The sequence below is a fragment of the Narcine bancroftii genome, chromosome 6 (assembly GCF_036971445.1).
Source record: "Narcine bancroftii isolate sNarBan1 chromosome 6, sNarBan1.hap1, whole genome shotgun sequence".
NCBI classification, from domain to species: Eukaryota; Metazoa; Chordata; class Chondrichthyes; order Torpediniformes; family Narcinidae; genus Narcine; species Narcine bancroftii.
Genome location: NC_091474.1, coordinates 202708212 through 202724407, shown reverse-complemented (window position 1 = coordinate 202724407; position 16196 = coordinate 202708212). Strand labels below are relative to the sequence as shown.

At 38.4% G+C, this 16196-nt stretch overlaps 1 protein-coding gene across 3 annotated transcripts in view; it reads left to right on the top strand.

Moving 5' to 3' along the window:
• Positions 1 to 16196, top strand: part of LOC138737731 (uncharacterized) — a 70436-nt gene that overhangs the window by 28460 nt on the left and 25780 nt on the right. For all 3 annotated transcript variants that reach the window (XM_069888332.1, XM_069888330.1, XM_069888331.1), the window contains 3 exons: positions 4578 to 4697; positions 10158 to 10280; positions 12917 to 12999. In XM_069888332.1, the coding sequence (XP_069744433.1) occupies positions 4578 to 4697; positions 10158 to 10280; positions 12917 to 12999 (326 nt within the window). The remainder of the gene's footprint in view (positions 1 to 4577; positions 4698 to 10157; positions 10281 to 12916; positions 13000 to 16196) is intronic.

The window sequence follows — 16196 nt, the reverse complement described above, 5'->3', positions numbered from 1 at the left end:
CCATTTTCTCCACACTTTTATTTTTAATTTGTTACGGTTTCTGTGTTTGTAGCTTTGCTTTTTCTTTACTTTGTTTTAACTTTTCTGGAGAGGGCTGGTATTTTCTTACCAGTCACTACTCCATCACGCTATATTAATCAATAAAAATGTACCAATCAAAATAGAAGAGGAAATAATAGATCTAGCAGGGAGGTATGTAACAATAAAATGTCAGATATATTCAGAATTTTCGAATTTACTCAATGTATACGCACCTAATGAAGAAGATCAAAAATTTATGCAAGATATCTTTTTGAAGATCGCAGATACACAAGGGAATATATTAATAGGAGGGGATTTTAACCTTAATTTGGATTCAAACATGGATAAAACTGAAAAAAAAGACTAAGAGAAAGAACAAAGTAACCAAATTTATAATTAAATTGATGCAGGAAATGCAACTTTTGGATATATGGAGGAAACAACACCCAAAGGAAAAGGAATATTCATATTATTCGGGTAGACATAAAACATACTCAAGGATAGACCTATTCCTGTTATCAGCCCACATTCAAGGAAGAGTTAAGAAGACAGAATATAAAGCTAGATTGTTATTGGATCACTCACCCCTGTTATTAGCAATAGAGGTAGAGGACATCCCACCAAGAATGTATAGATGGAGATTAAACTCCATGCTACTTAAAAGACAGGATTTTAGAGAATTAATTGAGCGACAAATTAAAATGTACTTTGAAATAAATACTGAATCAGTGAAAAATAAATTTATACTATGGGACGCAATGAAAGCACTCATCAGAGGACAGATGATAAGTTATGTAACTAAGATGAAGAAGGACTACAATCGAGAAATAGAACAGTTGGAAAGGGAAATAACAAATACAGAAAAATAATTAGCAATAAAGGAAGATACAACTAAAAGAAGAGAATTGACAGACAAGAAAATAAAATATGAAACACTATAAACATATAAGGTGGAGAAGAACATAATGAAGACAAAACAGAAATATTATGAGCTAGGAGAAAAAACGCACAAAATACTAGTGTGGCAGCTTAAGACAGAACAAACTAAAAGAACGGTATTGGCATCAAGGAAAAAGGACAAACAAATTACATATAACCGAACGGAGATCAACAAAAACTTCAGGGAATTCTACAAACAACTATATCAAACTGAAAACGAAGGGAAAGAAGACAAAATAGATGAAATGAACTAAATTGAACTACCGAAATTACAAACAGAGGAGCAAAATAAATTAATTAAACCATTTGAAATAGAAGAAATACAGGAGATATAAAAAAAACTACTGAACAATAAAACACCGGTAGAGGATGGACTCCCAATAGAATTCTATAAAACATTTAAATACTTATTAATTCCTCCTCTCCTGGAAGTAATGAACCAGATTGAAAAAACACAAAACATACCAGATTCATGCAAAACAGCAATAATTACAGTAACACCAAAGACGGGGAAAGATCCACTAACACCAGCATCATATAGACCAATATCTCTACTTAACACAAATTATAAGATAATAGCTAAACTATTAGCAAACAGATTGGCCGACTGTGTACCAAAAATAGTAAAACTAGACCAAACTGGATTTATTAAAAAAAGACGAACAACGGACAATATCTGTAAATTCTTTAACTTAATCCATGCAGTACAAGGAAACAAAACTCCAACAGTAGCGGGTGCTTTAGACACAGAGAAAGCCTTTGACAGAGTAGAATGGAATTATTTATTCAAAGTACTACAGAAATTCAACCTACCAGAGAAATATATTAATTGGATTAAAGCATTATATAAGGGACCATTGGCGAAAGTGACAGTAAATGGATATATATCAAAACAATTTAACTTAAACAGATCAACAAGGCAGGGATGTCCACTATCTCCCTCACTATTCGCGTTAGCTATAGAACCACTAGCAGAACTGATAAGAACAGAAAATAAAATGAGGGATAAAAATAAAAAAGGAATATAAAATCAGTCTATTTGCAGATGACATTATAATATACTTAACAGAAGCAGAAATATCAATAAAAGAATTACATAAGAAATTGAAGGAATATGGAGAAGTATCGGGGTACAAGCTCAACGCAAATAAAAGTGAAGCAATGCCAATGAATAATGCGGATTTCACAAAGTTTAAGAAAGAATCGCCATTTAGATGGCAAACACAAGCAATTCAATACTCCATGCAATTCAATACCTAGGTATACAACTAAATAATAATCTTGGCCATCTATATAAACTAAATTATTAGCCATTAATGAAAAAAGACGACTAAGAGCACTGGAAAGACTTACCACTAACACTGATAGGAAGGATAAACTGTATTAAAATAAACATCTTCCCAAGGATAAAATACCTATTTCAATCATTACCAATTCACCTAACAGAGAAATTCTTCAAGGAGCTAAAGAAAATAATAAGGAAATTCTTATAGAAAGGTGGGAAACCGAGGATAGCACTAGATAAATTAACAGAATGGTACAAACAAGGAGGCTTACAACTACCAAACTTTAAGAATTATTATAGAGCAGCACTATCAGATTGTTATCAAACAAGGGAAAAACCAGATTGGACCAGATTAGAACTAGATAAAATAGGGTAGAAGATACCTGAACATATACTATACAAGTGGGATGATAAATTGGTGCAATGTAGGAATTCACCAGTATTGCACCATCTGCTCAACATTTGGAAGAAGATTCACATAGAAAGGAATAAAATAAATTATCAACTACCAAAATTAATATTGACACAAAATCAACTAGTCCCTTTCACAATAAATAACCTTTCCTTCAGAGAATGGGAGAGAAAAGGGATCAAAAGAATAGAAAATTGTTTTTCGGGAAATAAATTATCTTTTGAACAAATGAAGGACAAATATAATATGTCACGATACAATGTTTGCATACCACCAACTGAAAACCTACTTGAAGGACAAATTGGGAAACAGTCTGAGGTTACCAGAAGGAAGCAATTTTCAAAATGTGATTACAGACACAATGATAATTTAAAAATTTATAACAAACATGTACATCAAACTGCAAGAAAAGGAGAATGAGGAAACTAACTGTAAACCTAAACAAAAATGGGAACAAAATATAAACATAAAGATAAAGAATGAAACATGGGAAAAGCTATGCTCCGGAACTATGAGCAATACAATAAACACGAGGTTATGCATGATACAATATAATTGGTTACACAGGCTATACACCACAGCCAAAAAGTTAAATAAATGGGACCCAACAGTATCAGACAGATGTTTTCGCTGTAAAAAGGAAACAGGAACAACAATGCATGCAATTTGGACATGTGAGAAAGTGAAAACATTTTGGGAAGATCTAAACATATATAAAATAAAATCACAAAAAGCAATATACCAAAAAAACCCAGAGATCTTCCTTCTAAGTAATATAAGAAATAAAGAATTTGGACTCGATTTGGATGGAGCACAAAAAAGATTTATTGTGATAGCCTTAGCTGTAGCAAAAAAATGTATTATGTCAACCTGGAAATTAGAAGACAACTTGAGAGTACAACAATGGCACATAGAAATAAATAAATGTATTCCATTAGAAAAAATAACATATAATTTAAGAAATAACATCACAATATTCGAACAAATATGGGAACCATACATGAAATACAATAGAGAAATCCTACCGTGGACCTCCACCACCTAAAATGACAGAAGGAGAAGATAACGAAATGAACTGACTCAGTATATAAAAGTAAAAGACAAACATTTCTGTTTATTTTTATTAAGTGACGACATTGTTTAACGGGTTTAATGTATCTTATAGATTGAACTTTAAATAAATGGAAAGGGGGGTGAGGGAGGAAAAGGGGAGAAAATGACACTGAAAAATAAAAAATATTAAAAAAGTTTGAGTAGTTTGCACCAGGCTTGGGACCAACTAAAATAGAGGAAATCCTGATCATTAGGCACAAGTGATATCATCTGAACCTTATTTTAAATTGAATTTAAATATTTCTGTTTACATTGCAACAGGACATTTCTGATTTGAAACCAACATGGGCTATTTCCTGCTTCCCATCTCTCTTTTTATCCTACACCTGCCAGAAATGAAGCATTTGGCAGCTACTTGAAGAAAAGTGGTACATTAGTCCCCAGTGGGACTAGGAGGGTGAGGATTTGTAACGGCATGGACTAGTAGGGCCGAACTGGCCTGTTCTGTGCTGTAAGTGGTTATATGGTTATATTTGCACTCAGTGACTTTTCCTTTATTAGAGCTCAGGTGACAGGTGCCCAGCTGTTTGCCCTTCTAATATTACTTGCTTTTATGCATGTATAAAGAATTGGGCAAAGCACTGTTTTCATTTAGTTTCCCATTTCCATGTTGAAGCAAGTCACTTAGCAGTTTTGCTAACTACAATTTATAACTAAATGCTTGCAAATTTTCTTTTTCTACTTAATGCAATGATTTATCGTAATAATGGTAAATGCTTTACAGCACACGCACCAAATCTGTTTGTGTTGTGAACTCTGTTACCTTTCTCCACATGATTTTTTTATTTCTCTAATATTTCTCTCAAGTGAACAAAGAGACGGTGGTGCAGATTGGGCTGCTAGAACCTATACTGGAACTGCTTGGCTCTGGAGATGTCACTGTACAGTGCAACTCATGTGCAATCATAGCAACTTTAGCTATGTCAGGTATGTCTATAAAAGCATTCAAGCAAAAATAAGGCACTTATGCACATGCCTAAATAATAATCATGCCAGAATTGCTAAATGGAACAAGATAGCATATGCCCAAATTCCTGACATGTACTATATCAGTGCAAACCCTTTTATTAAGACTACTGAAGAAAAAGATGTACCTCTGCAGGCACAGTATGTAACTAAGAAAGCTAAAGTATCATTGTTTGTTGCTAAGAGAATTGAATACAAAAGTGGGGGAGGGGTGTATACTTCAGTTATATGGGGCATTAGTGTAAGCACATCCTTATTTAAATAAAGTGTTAATAAATTGGAAAGAATTTAGAGGAGGTTCACTTGACTGATATCTGGGATAAGTGGATTAGAACAGAGAAAAGCACAGAACAGGCTCTTTGGCCTACAATGTCGGTACTGAACTTGGTGCCAAATTAAACAAAATCTCTGCTGCTTCCACAAAATACATATCCTTCTATTTTCTGGAAATTAATGTGTCCAAATGTCTCTTAAACGCTGCTAATGTATCTGCTTCCAACACCACCATTTGCTGCACATTCCAGGCACCCACTTGGGTAAAAACAACCACATATTTCCTTCTCTGCCCCCACCACCTTAAAAGCTTTTGCTTGACATTCATATGAAGGGTAAAGATTCTGCCCGTCACTTGTCCATTTTCCTGTTAACCTTCGCACTCCAGAGAAAACAACCAAGTTTGTCCAATCTCTCCTCATTGCTCATACCAGGCAGCATCCTGGTAAATCTCTTCTGTACCCTTTCCAGCCCCCACATTCTTCCTGGAATAGGGCAACCAGAAATGCCTCACCAAATTATACACAACTCCAAAATGACATCCTTGAGTTCTTTGCTAGCCCTCTACGCTGTCCATAAGTCCACCAAATCTGTGTCATCTTACAAACCTACTCACCTATTTTTTCATCCAAATCACTTATATATGAAGTTAGGATATTTATAAAATGAGGAAAGGTTGGGCCGTATAGTCTCCATTGCAGTTTAGTGTTGCATGAAACTTGAGGAACTGAGGAGACCGGACAGTCTGGATGCAGAGTGGTTGTAATCTCTTTATGGAGTAGCATATTCGTGCAGCAAGTAAAGTTGCTGCACACCCAGTTCCAGTGACCTGGGTTTAATCCTGACCTCCGGTGTGAAGTTTATGTATTCTGTGAGGCTACATGGGTTCTCTCTCCATGCTCTGGTTTGGTAGGTTCATAGGTTACCAGAGTTTGCCTCGAGTGTGTCGTGAATGTAGAATGTGGGTGGGGTGGGGGGAGAGGTGATGGTAATGCGGTGAGAACATAATGGCATCAGAATAGGATTAGTGTAAATGTGTGCTTGATGGCTGGCAGAACCCATTGGGGTCAAGGGACTGTTTCTGTGTAATACAACTCTGTAATTCTCTGACAAGAGAGGGATAGTGAGAGAGAGAATATAGAACTAGGAAGTGCTATTGAAAAGATCAGGAAAATATTTTCTCACAAGAGGGTTTTAAGTCAATTAATCTGCCAGCATTTAATTGGGGTATGAGAGGACTGAAGAACCCAGTGGAAATCCATGCAATTACAGGACACATAAACTTAATTCAGACCACACCAAAGGTCAGAATTGAACCTGGGTTACTGGAGTTATGAAGCAGCTGCAATAACCACTGATCCACCATGCTACCCTTTGGAACACTCTTTATTAAAGGGCAATGAAACACAAGAACATAAGAAATAGGAGCAAGAATAGGCCTTCTGGCCCATTGAGGCTACTGTCCCATTTAATAAGATCATGGCTGATCTGGCCACGGGCTCAGGTTCACTTACCTGCCTCTTCATTATGACCATTATATACAGAAATCCATCTAACTGTGTCTTAAATATGTTTAAAGAGGTAGCTTCTACTTCTTTCTTCATCAGAGAGTTCCACAAATTCACTACTCTCTTAGAAAAGTAATTCCTCATCATCTCCATCCTAAATCTACTTTCCCAAATCGTGAGATTATGTGCCCTAGATCTAGCCTTACCTGTTTGTGGAAATAACTTTCCTGCCTTTATCTATCCCTTTCATAATTTTATATGCTCCATAGCAAGTGTGGCCAAACTATGGCTCCTGGGACAACTGCAGCTCATTGCTCATTTTTAAGTAGCTGGAGTTGCTATAACAGCAGTGCTGTCACTGGTGTGAACCCATGGAGAGTAGGGAGCAATGTCTCAGCACTCCCCATGGGATCTGACTGCTCAGTCTGACCATTGTTGGTTCTGTACAGGCTTTAAATGACCTGTTAAAGGAACTGAAAGTAGTTGAAGGCTGCCAGGCTGAATATTGTTTGACCCGTGACTCCTTATTTATTTTTCTGTATCTGGCCCAGAACCAAGAAGGTTTGACTACTATTGCAACTATTTCCCTTTATAATCTCCTGAGTAACATGCAGATTGTGTCATTGTATTGACTTGTTAATGATAGGCCCATTCCAAAGTAGCTGTGATAGTACAGACCTATCACCAATGTATATAGTTACAGTATCTAGAGTGTTATGACTGTGCTTACAGTGATTGGCTGAGAGCTTAGCCACGCCTACTGTCTGGGCCTTAAAGGGCTGTGTCCCTAGCCAGGTCGGATCATTCCGGACTGGTCGGCCCCCTGTGAAGAGCTCCTGTCTTTTGCTAATAAAAGCCGTGGTTTGGATCAACAAGCCTTTGGTTCTTTCGACGAGCTCTACAATTTTATTAGCAAAAGACAGGAGCTCTTCACAGGGGGCCGACCAGTCCAGAATGATCTGACCTGGCTAGGGACACAACCCTTTAAGGCCCAGACAGTAGGCGTGGCTTAGCTCTCAGCCAATCGCTGTAAGCACAGTCATAACACTCGAGATATTGTAACTATATACATTGGTGATAGGTCTGGACTATCACAGTAGCATTGAGTTTTTCACTGTTTATTTGAAACATCAAACTATATTTAAAACAATTAATAAATGGACAATAAACTATTAATATGATAATACTTTAAAAATTACACGGTCAAAAAAATTATTTGGACCAGCTTCCATGTTCTTGGTTCTAACAGCACAAAAGCAAATTCAAAATTAAATTGTTGCTTTAAGATGGTTGAAAAAGCAGCTTTTCATCTTGACTGAAGCACTCAAAAGAAAGCCAACAATCTTCTGCAGATGCTAGAAACTGGCAAAATATGTTTGCAAGTCATTTTAATCCTTACAGCCACCCCTCCTCTATAGGATTCCCACTCTTTCTTCTGAATTCTCATGAGTACAGTCCCAGGTGACTCAATCTCTCAGGCTAACCCCTCATCTCTGGAATCAATCTGGTGAACATCCTCTGCACCACCTCCAAAGACAGTATCTTTTCTCAAGTAAGAAGACCAGAACCACACACATTTCTCCAGTTAGAGCCTTACCAGTACCCTGGGTTCCATTACCATAGAAGCAGCTTTTTAAATAATTTTAAGACAGAGGTAGATAGATTCTCAATAATTAAGGGGATGAAAAGTTATTCAGGGTAAAGAGGAATGTGAAGTCAAAGATGCAATTATATCAACAAGGAACATAAAATTGTGGAGCAAAATCCAGGGCGAATGGGTGTTTTCTTAGTCATCATTTGAATATTTATTTGTTATTGTGTATGTTTGTATGTATCTGTTTCTTTACAGATGTAGGCATGTGCAGCTTGCTTGAATGTGTAGAGATTTTATATCTCTGTTACATTTTAACCAGTAGAGCTCAATGACACCATAACTTTCAATCATGTGATATTTTCTTCACTGTTTGGACATCCTAACTATAATAAATGTCATTGTTATCCTTCATTAGTTCACGATCTTTAGAATAAGAAAATTAACTTCAGAAGCAGCACACTTATGTATGAATTAAGACCTTTAATTAGCATCTTTAGCAGCATCAGGATAAAATATGACCATAATAACATCTGTTACTCTAGATGCTCTGGAGTAATCTGAATTGTAGATAGTGTATTGTAGTTTTGGATTTGAATTATCATTTTCATTTGTATGAAAAATTAGCAAGTTGTTGCAAGGGCTAAGATGTTGTATCAGTGCAGAATGTTGATAGTTGGTTTGAATATCCTATATTGACACTGTAACATTCCCATTAGCAGACCAATTCCTATATATCAAGTTCAAGTTTATTTATCATCTGATTGTACAAGTCTTTCTTCTTTGGTTTGGCTTCGCGGACGAAGATTTATGGAGGGGTAAAGTCCACGTCAGCTGCAGGTTCGTTTGTGGCTGACAAGTCTGATGCAGGATAGGCAGACACGGTTGCAGCGGTTGCAAGGGAAAATTGGTGGGTTGGGGTTGGGTGTTGGGTTTTTCCTCCTTTGTCTTTTGACGGTGAGGTGGGCTCTGCGGTCTTCTACAACCCGACTAAACAGCATTCTCTGGTCCTCGGTGCATCATACTGCAAACACACATACAGACACAACACTCATTCAGACAAATAATACATATGCACAATACTTATATACAATTATTAAAATAAGTAAATAAATATTATTAAATAAATAGTAGGGTCACGAAAAATTTGTATGAATAGTTCATCAGTCATTCAGTAGTCTCACTGCCTGTCGGAAGAAATTGTTTCTCAGTCTGGTGGTTCTGTCTGATACTCCTGTATCCCTTTCTTGATGGGAGTAACTAGAAGTTGGTGTGTGGCAGGTGGTAAGGGTCCTCACATATTTTGCTTTCTTTAATCAACAATCCTGGTTAATCCCATCAATGGGGGGGGAGGGATGTGGAGGGAGACCCTAGTGATCCTCTCTGCCGCTCTTAGGTCCTGTAGATTGATCTCAGATCTGATGGTCTACTGCCACCATATGACATTTTGATGTAGTCAGCCAGGATCCTCATAATAGCGTTCCTGTAGAACTTTGACAGGATGGTGGTCGGTAGCCTTGCCCACCTCAATCTTCTTAGTAAATGCAGTCATTGTTGCACCTTTCTGACAAGTGAGCTGATGTTTTATGTCCAGGATAGGTCAATTCTTAAGCAGATGCCAAGGAACTTGATTCTGTTGACAGAATTCTGTTGACACCGTGGTTAAGCAAAAAAACACACAAATGCTGGAGAAACTCAGCAGGTCAAACAGTGCCTTTATGTAGCAAAGGTAAAGATACATCACCAATGTTTTGGGTTCGAGCCCTTGATGAAGGGCTTTGCTACTTAAAGGCACAGTTTGAGCCAAGGAACTTGGCGCTCTCTACTCTCTCCACTACCGAGTTATTAATGTGTGGTGGAGGGTGGTCGACCCTGGTCCTCCTGAAAGCCACAATCAGTCATTTGATTTGTAAATTTATTTGAGACCCCACTTAGAAATTGTATGCAAGGCTTCTTGATGTTAAAATACCAATATTTTGTGTTCTTTTGATTTGTTTTTTTTTTAAATAGTTTACTGACCAACATTTCTCTTTGCTGTCTACCCACCAGCTTTAAACAGAGAAACTATTGCCTCTGAAGGGGTAATTAATCCTTTTCTGGTTCTTGCAAAATCATACGAGCCAAGAGTGCAACAGAATGCAGTGGGTGCCATCCTCAACCTTTCAAAATCAGGTAAACAGAATGGCAAAACTTGCATTACCATAGAAAGATATTGCATTCATTCATTTGGGTTAAAAATGTAGATTTTATGGAAATGTTTAAGCAGTGTTCTGAACCTCATAAAAAGAAAACATGTCCTGGTAAGCCCACATTGATATATTGGTCATAAAATACACCAGTGGCTCTACGTCCTTAGAAACCTGAGGAAATTTGATACGCGCCTTTGAAAGCACCCCATGCGGGTTTATCAACGTGTGGTATGGGAACTGCTACACCCAACACCATAAGAAAATGCAAAATATTGGAAATGTGTCTCATGATACCACACAAACCCCTTCCCTCCACAACTCCCACTGTCAACATATTAAAGGACTCATACCACCTTGTCCACACAATCTTCAGCCCTCAGGAAGAAAATTCACAACTATGAGATTACACTTGACCAAATTCAAGGGCAATTGCTCTTGCGCTGTAATCAAACTCTTGAATGAACTCCTGGATAGTAAAATTATGTTGCCTCTGCACCATACCAACTGATCTCTTTCTCTAACTGCATCTTTGTAATGTGTCTTACTTTTTGCACTATGTATGAGATGTCTGCTCATCCGCTTGCAAAACAACCTTTATTACTTTATACATGTGACATTGAAATTGAAATCATCAGCTTTGCAAGTCAGCAATGACTACTTTCCTGCTTCTGCCTTCTGTAATTTCTTTGTCAACAATAAAACTCATTTCATATATTAAAATCTCTAATCAAATGAAAATTGACACTGAGTAAAAATTGAAGCTTATATGAAACTTAGAAGGATTTTAAACAAGGAACTCCAGAGTTCGAGAATGTGCCTTCAAGGGAACAGGCAATCATTATCCCTGACACGGAAGTCCTGGAACGAGCTGGGCTCTGCAGCGTCTACTCCTTCCTGCTGAAAGCCCAAGCCAGGTGGGCTGGACATGTGGTCAGAATGCCAGGCAGCCAATTGCCCAAGCAGCTGCTGTACGGAGAACTGTGTCAGGGCAAGCCCTCACTCTCAGGACAGAAGAAATGTTACAAAGACTGCCTCAAAGTCCTGGGTGTTGACATCAACACGTGGGAGACCCTTGACCTCGACCATCCAGCTTTGCACAGCAAGATCACTCCAGGCACCCGTGCAGCTGAAGTCAGGCACATCATCGAGGTGCAACGAAAGTGTGCTGTGTGCAAGGTCCGAGCATCATCCACTGCCATGACAGCACCCACCCACTTGTGTCCCATATGTGGGCAAGCCTTCAGGGCCTCACCAATCACTTCTGGACCCACAGCCACCAATCTCCATTTTGACTTTGAAGCCATGGTCATCTTCAACTATGAAGGACGAACAACATCAACAACAACAAAGGAAGCATACATATGATTTGATATGTCAAAAATGTTTGCATTACTGTGATTTCCAAACGTTGATGAGTTTAGAATCCTCCACTTGCCTCTATCAAACATGTGCCCCAGATGACTAAAAGTGACAGTGTTAACTCAGAGCCAATGAGGGTCAGGGTGCCATTTTAGAAGTGATGGGTAAATGACTACTGACCGGTATCTCTGACATTGACCTCACAAACTGTTTTGTGAGGCTGGTCATGGCTCATATCAACTGTAGCCTCCGAGTCGGTCTTGACACACTTCAAATATGTCCACAGCAGATGCCATCTCACTCGACCTGGACACCAATGTGACCCATATCTGACTCTAGATTTCCCCAGTAAACACTCATCTCCAAACTTGACTCCATCTGTAACCAAACATCCCGTTCAACAGATCGCAATGAATGAAAATAGGTAGCAATATCATACATAATAGTACAATGTACATATACAGCAAGCTCCTTATTTGCTACAACCAAACAGGCATTTTTGTGTAAAAAAAAAATACCAATTTGTATGCATCAAATCATCCCAGTACAGAAAGTGATAATAAATATAAAAGACTGATAATAAATATTCACAGTTACAGATAATAAAGAAAATTGTGCAGACAGGTCATTTTGTGGTCTTGGAGTAGTTTATGGTTAGGGTAGCTCCAAGAGAACCATTGGATAAAAACTGTTCTTAAAGTTAGAGTTGCTGGACTTCAGCTTCTGTACTTCTAGAATCTAGATGAAGGTAGCAGCAATAAGAGGTTGTGATGAAAGTGAAAGGGATCTTTTATAATGTTGGTTCCCTTCTTGAGGCAGTTCCTCACATATATATCCTCAGTGGATTGCAGGTCAGAGCCCATGATGGACTAGGCAATTTCGCTACTTTTTGTAGCTTTCTGCATTTCTAGGCACTCGAACTCCTGAACTAACTATGTTATCAATCAGTATACTTTCCACAATACACCTGTAGAAGTTTGGTCGATTATGTGACAACATGCCAAGTCTCCTCAGACTTCTTGGGAAGTAGAGATGTTGGTGTGCCCCCTTCATAGTAGACTTGATGTGCTGGCTCCAGGAGAGGTCCTCTGATGTGTGGCGTCCCAAGAACTTGAAGGTGCTACGATTTGTAATGGGGAAGAAGGTGATGGCTTTAATCTTTTTACTCAGAGAAAATAAATTAATCATGACCAAAATTCAGATAAGTTTTCAAGTATTTATTCCTGATAGTTTCAAATAAATTAAACTATTGTTTTATAGAAAAGATTCAACTTTTGCTTTGCAAAGAGGGAGCACTGCCTGTCTTGATCCTTCACTTACAATCTCCTGATTCAGAAGTTCAGGTAAGTAATTATTGATGATCCCATTCAGTATCTACGTATATAAAAAGATTTAAGGTTGGATTGTGGATCTAAAATAATGGATTTTTAAAAAAATTTGCACTTGTTATAGAGCAGCCATTCTCAACAGGGGCCTATGGCACCACTTAGACCTCAATACATTTAAGTTAAAGCCTTGCTTTCTTTTCACTTCACATAACTTAATTTTAATTTAGACATACAGCATGGTAACAAGCCCTTTTGGCCCATGAGCTCATGCTGCCCAATCACACTGGTTACAAACCCAGCAGCAATAGATATTCACCAAGACAAATGGTTACTTAAACAAAAGTTGTTTTTAATTATCCTTAAACATGAAAACAGGATCAAACTTTAACTTATCACTATTGGACTATCACAGGTGACTTAACTAACCTAACTTAACCCCTTTCTAATTCTAAGCACACGTGTATGTAATGCATGTGTGTAAGTTCAGAAAAGTTATTTGATTCACAGTCCAATCTCACTTCTCATTCCTCCAAGTTCACTGGTTACAGGCAATTCTTACACTGTCCACAGAATTTAACATTTATGAAGTTCACCTGGCTTGGGTGCTTGAAAGGTGAATGGTTACCACTCAGGAAGGTTCTTGTCGGTTTTCAGAGAGAGATTTATTGTTCGCTGGACACAAACTGATTTCTTCTAATCAGCCACGTCAGTATCTTGCCAAAGAAACTTTCCCCATCAGGGTTTCCAGATGATAACCTCTTTCTTTCAGGTCACCACAGAGTTCTTTTTTGTTTCTCTTATTTCAAGTGAAACATTAGGCAGCCAGTCCTCTCCTCTTGAATGGACCACAAGGGCTTTGACCAGGCTGAACTAAGAATTCACAACCCATCTTCAAAATGGGGTTTTTCTACAAGCTTCCCAGCTTCTCCTATTTCTCTCTCTCTCTCTCTCTCTCTCTCTCTCTCTCTCTCTCTCTCTCTCTCTCTCTCTCTCTCTCTCTCTCTCTCTCTGAGAAAAACCTGTTTGACTCCCTCTGCTTGCAAAAACCACATGACCCTCTCAGAACAGCAAACTGCACTCAGACAGCCTGTGGCTCTGAACCTAATCCTCTGAGTTCTTTCATCTGTTGTTTTTCAAAACCACAATACACTAGTGAAGTCTCTTGGGCACTCCCCAAAGCTTTTGCAAAGGCACTCAGAGCCAGCATGTCTGGCTTGAGCATAGCTCCAGTATTTTAATTTAGATCTGTTTTGAAGTGTTTGTATGTGACCTATACTATAAAACCTGCCACAATTTCTCTCCCAAAAACTTATCTATATACAATATAATCTGTCGCACACTCAATGAACCTCTACGTTTTGGAGGGTGGGAGGAAACCAGAGTCCCCAGGGAAAAACCCATGTAGACACAGGGAGAATTTACAAATTCCTTACCGACAGTACAGGATTTGAACCCTGGTCCCATCGCTGGTGCTGTAACAGCATTGCGCTAACTGCTATGCTAACCTTTGTGCCCATGTGCTGTGAAACAAGAAACTCTGCAGACACTGTGATTATAGTAGCCAGTAGAAGTACGGAAGAAACCAAAACTTGACTGCTTCACAGGGAAGGGAGCCCATACACTTTGAACAGAGTCCTGGGTGGCTATAGCTGAAAAAAGGTTGAGAATGGCTGTTACAGAGATTATTGAAGTAATTTTCAAAAGTATGCTATTGCTAATAGCATCTAATATGGAAATGTGCTGGAGAAACTCAGCAGGTCACACAGGATCCATAGGAAGTAAATTTTTAATTTAGACATACAACATAGTAACAGGCCATTTCAGCCCACAAGTCCATGCTGCCCAAGTTGCATCCAATTAACCTATACCCCAGTATGTTTCAAAAGGTGGGAGGAAACTGGACTCCCTGGGGAAATCCCACGCAGACATGAGGAGAACATACAAACTCCTTACAGACTTCGCGGGATTTGAACCTTGGTCTCGATTGCTGGCACTGTAAAGGTATGCCAACCGTGCCACCCAGTAACCAATGTTTCAGGCTTGGTGAGTTTTTAACTCTATTGCTGATATCAGAACAGACCATGAATAGCTAAACAAGGTTCACCCATTTACATTGGTGCTGGATGATCTTAAGCAGACAAGCATTGCCAAAACTGTGATGTTTCTTTTTATTGTAATAAATAAACATGAGTTCTTTTAAAACAACTATACTTTATTTGCTAAAATACACAAGAACATGTGGAGGCATCCATCTTGAATGCAACCCAAGATGCAACAAATTCATCTCTGACTCCCTCTAGTGGTCAGGACGATCAATAGCACTCTACTATTGTTGGCCAGAATAAAATAGGATAAATCTTAAAGAATTTTGCATTTTTTGTTCCTGGATTGAGTTAGAAACTGATATCAATTCTACTGGAGGCAAATAGAAGATTTACTGGTGATTTTGGAGTCTCACAGATATATGCCCAAGCATTTTTACATTGAGACTTAAGGTGGAACTGACTGAGTCTCAGCAATCATAAGTATGGTAGGGTAGTTGAAATGCTGTTGCACTGATAATCCAGTGACAACAATTTCATACTTCAGCTAATGAAATAAATCTGGTACAAAAATCTGGTGATCAGAAGTGTTGAACATAAATCTATATGAGAGTCATTTAAAGTCCACTATTATTAGATCACAAAGAAAAGGGAATTTTGCTCCCTTACCTAGTGTGGCCCTTATTTAATTCTGGGCTCAGAGCAGTTTGGTCAATACTCAATTTTCTGAAATAACCAAACAAGTAATCTGGAAAAAAAAATCTGGAACAATCTAAATAGGCTTCCACTTACCTTCCCCAATGTCCTCCGACAGATGGTGAGCTTGTTCGTTTACATTTCTAAGGTTCAGGATTCAGAACTCAATGACTGGCTGTATAACATAAACATGTTATTGGGTGGCCCGGTTGGCGTAGTGGTTAGCGCAACACCTTTACAGCACCAGCAATCGGAACCGGACCAGGGTTTCAATCCTGCACCGCCTGTAGGGAGTCTGTACATTCTCCCTGTGTCTGCATGGGTTTTCTCCCGGAGCTTCAGTTTCCCCCCACCATTCAAAACATACCAGCGGTGTAGGTTAATGGAATGTAAATTTGGTGGCACAGACACATGGGCTGAATTGGACTGTAACTTCTGTATGTCTAAATTTAAAAAAATTAAATCCACAATGTG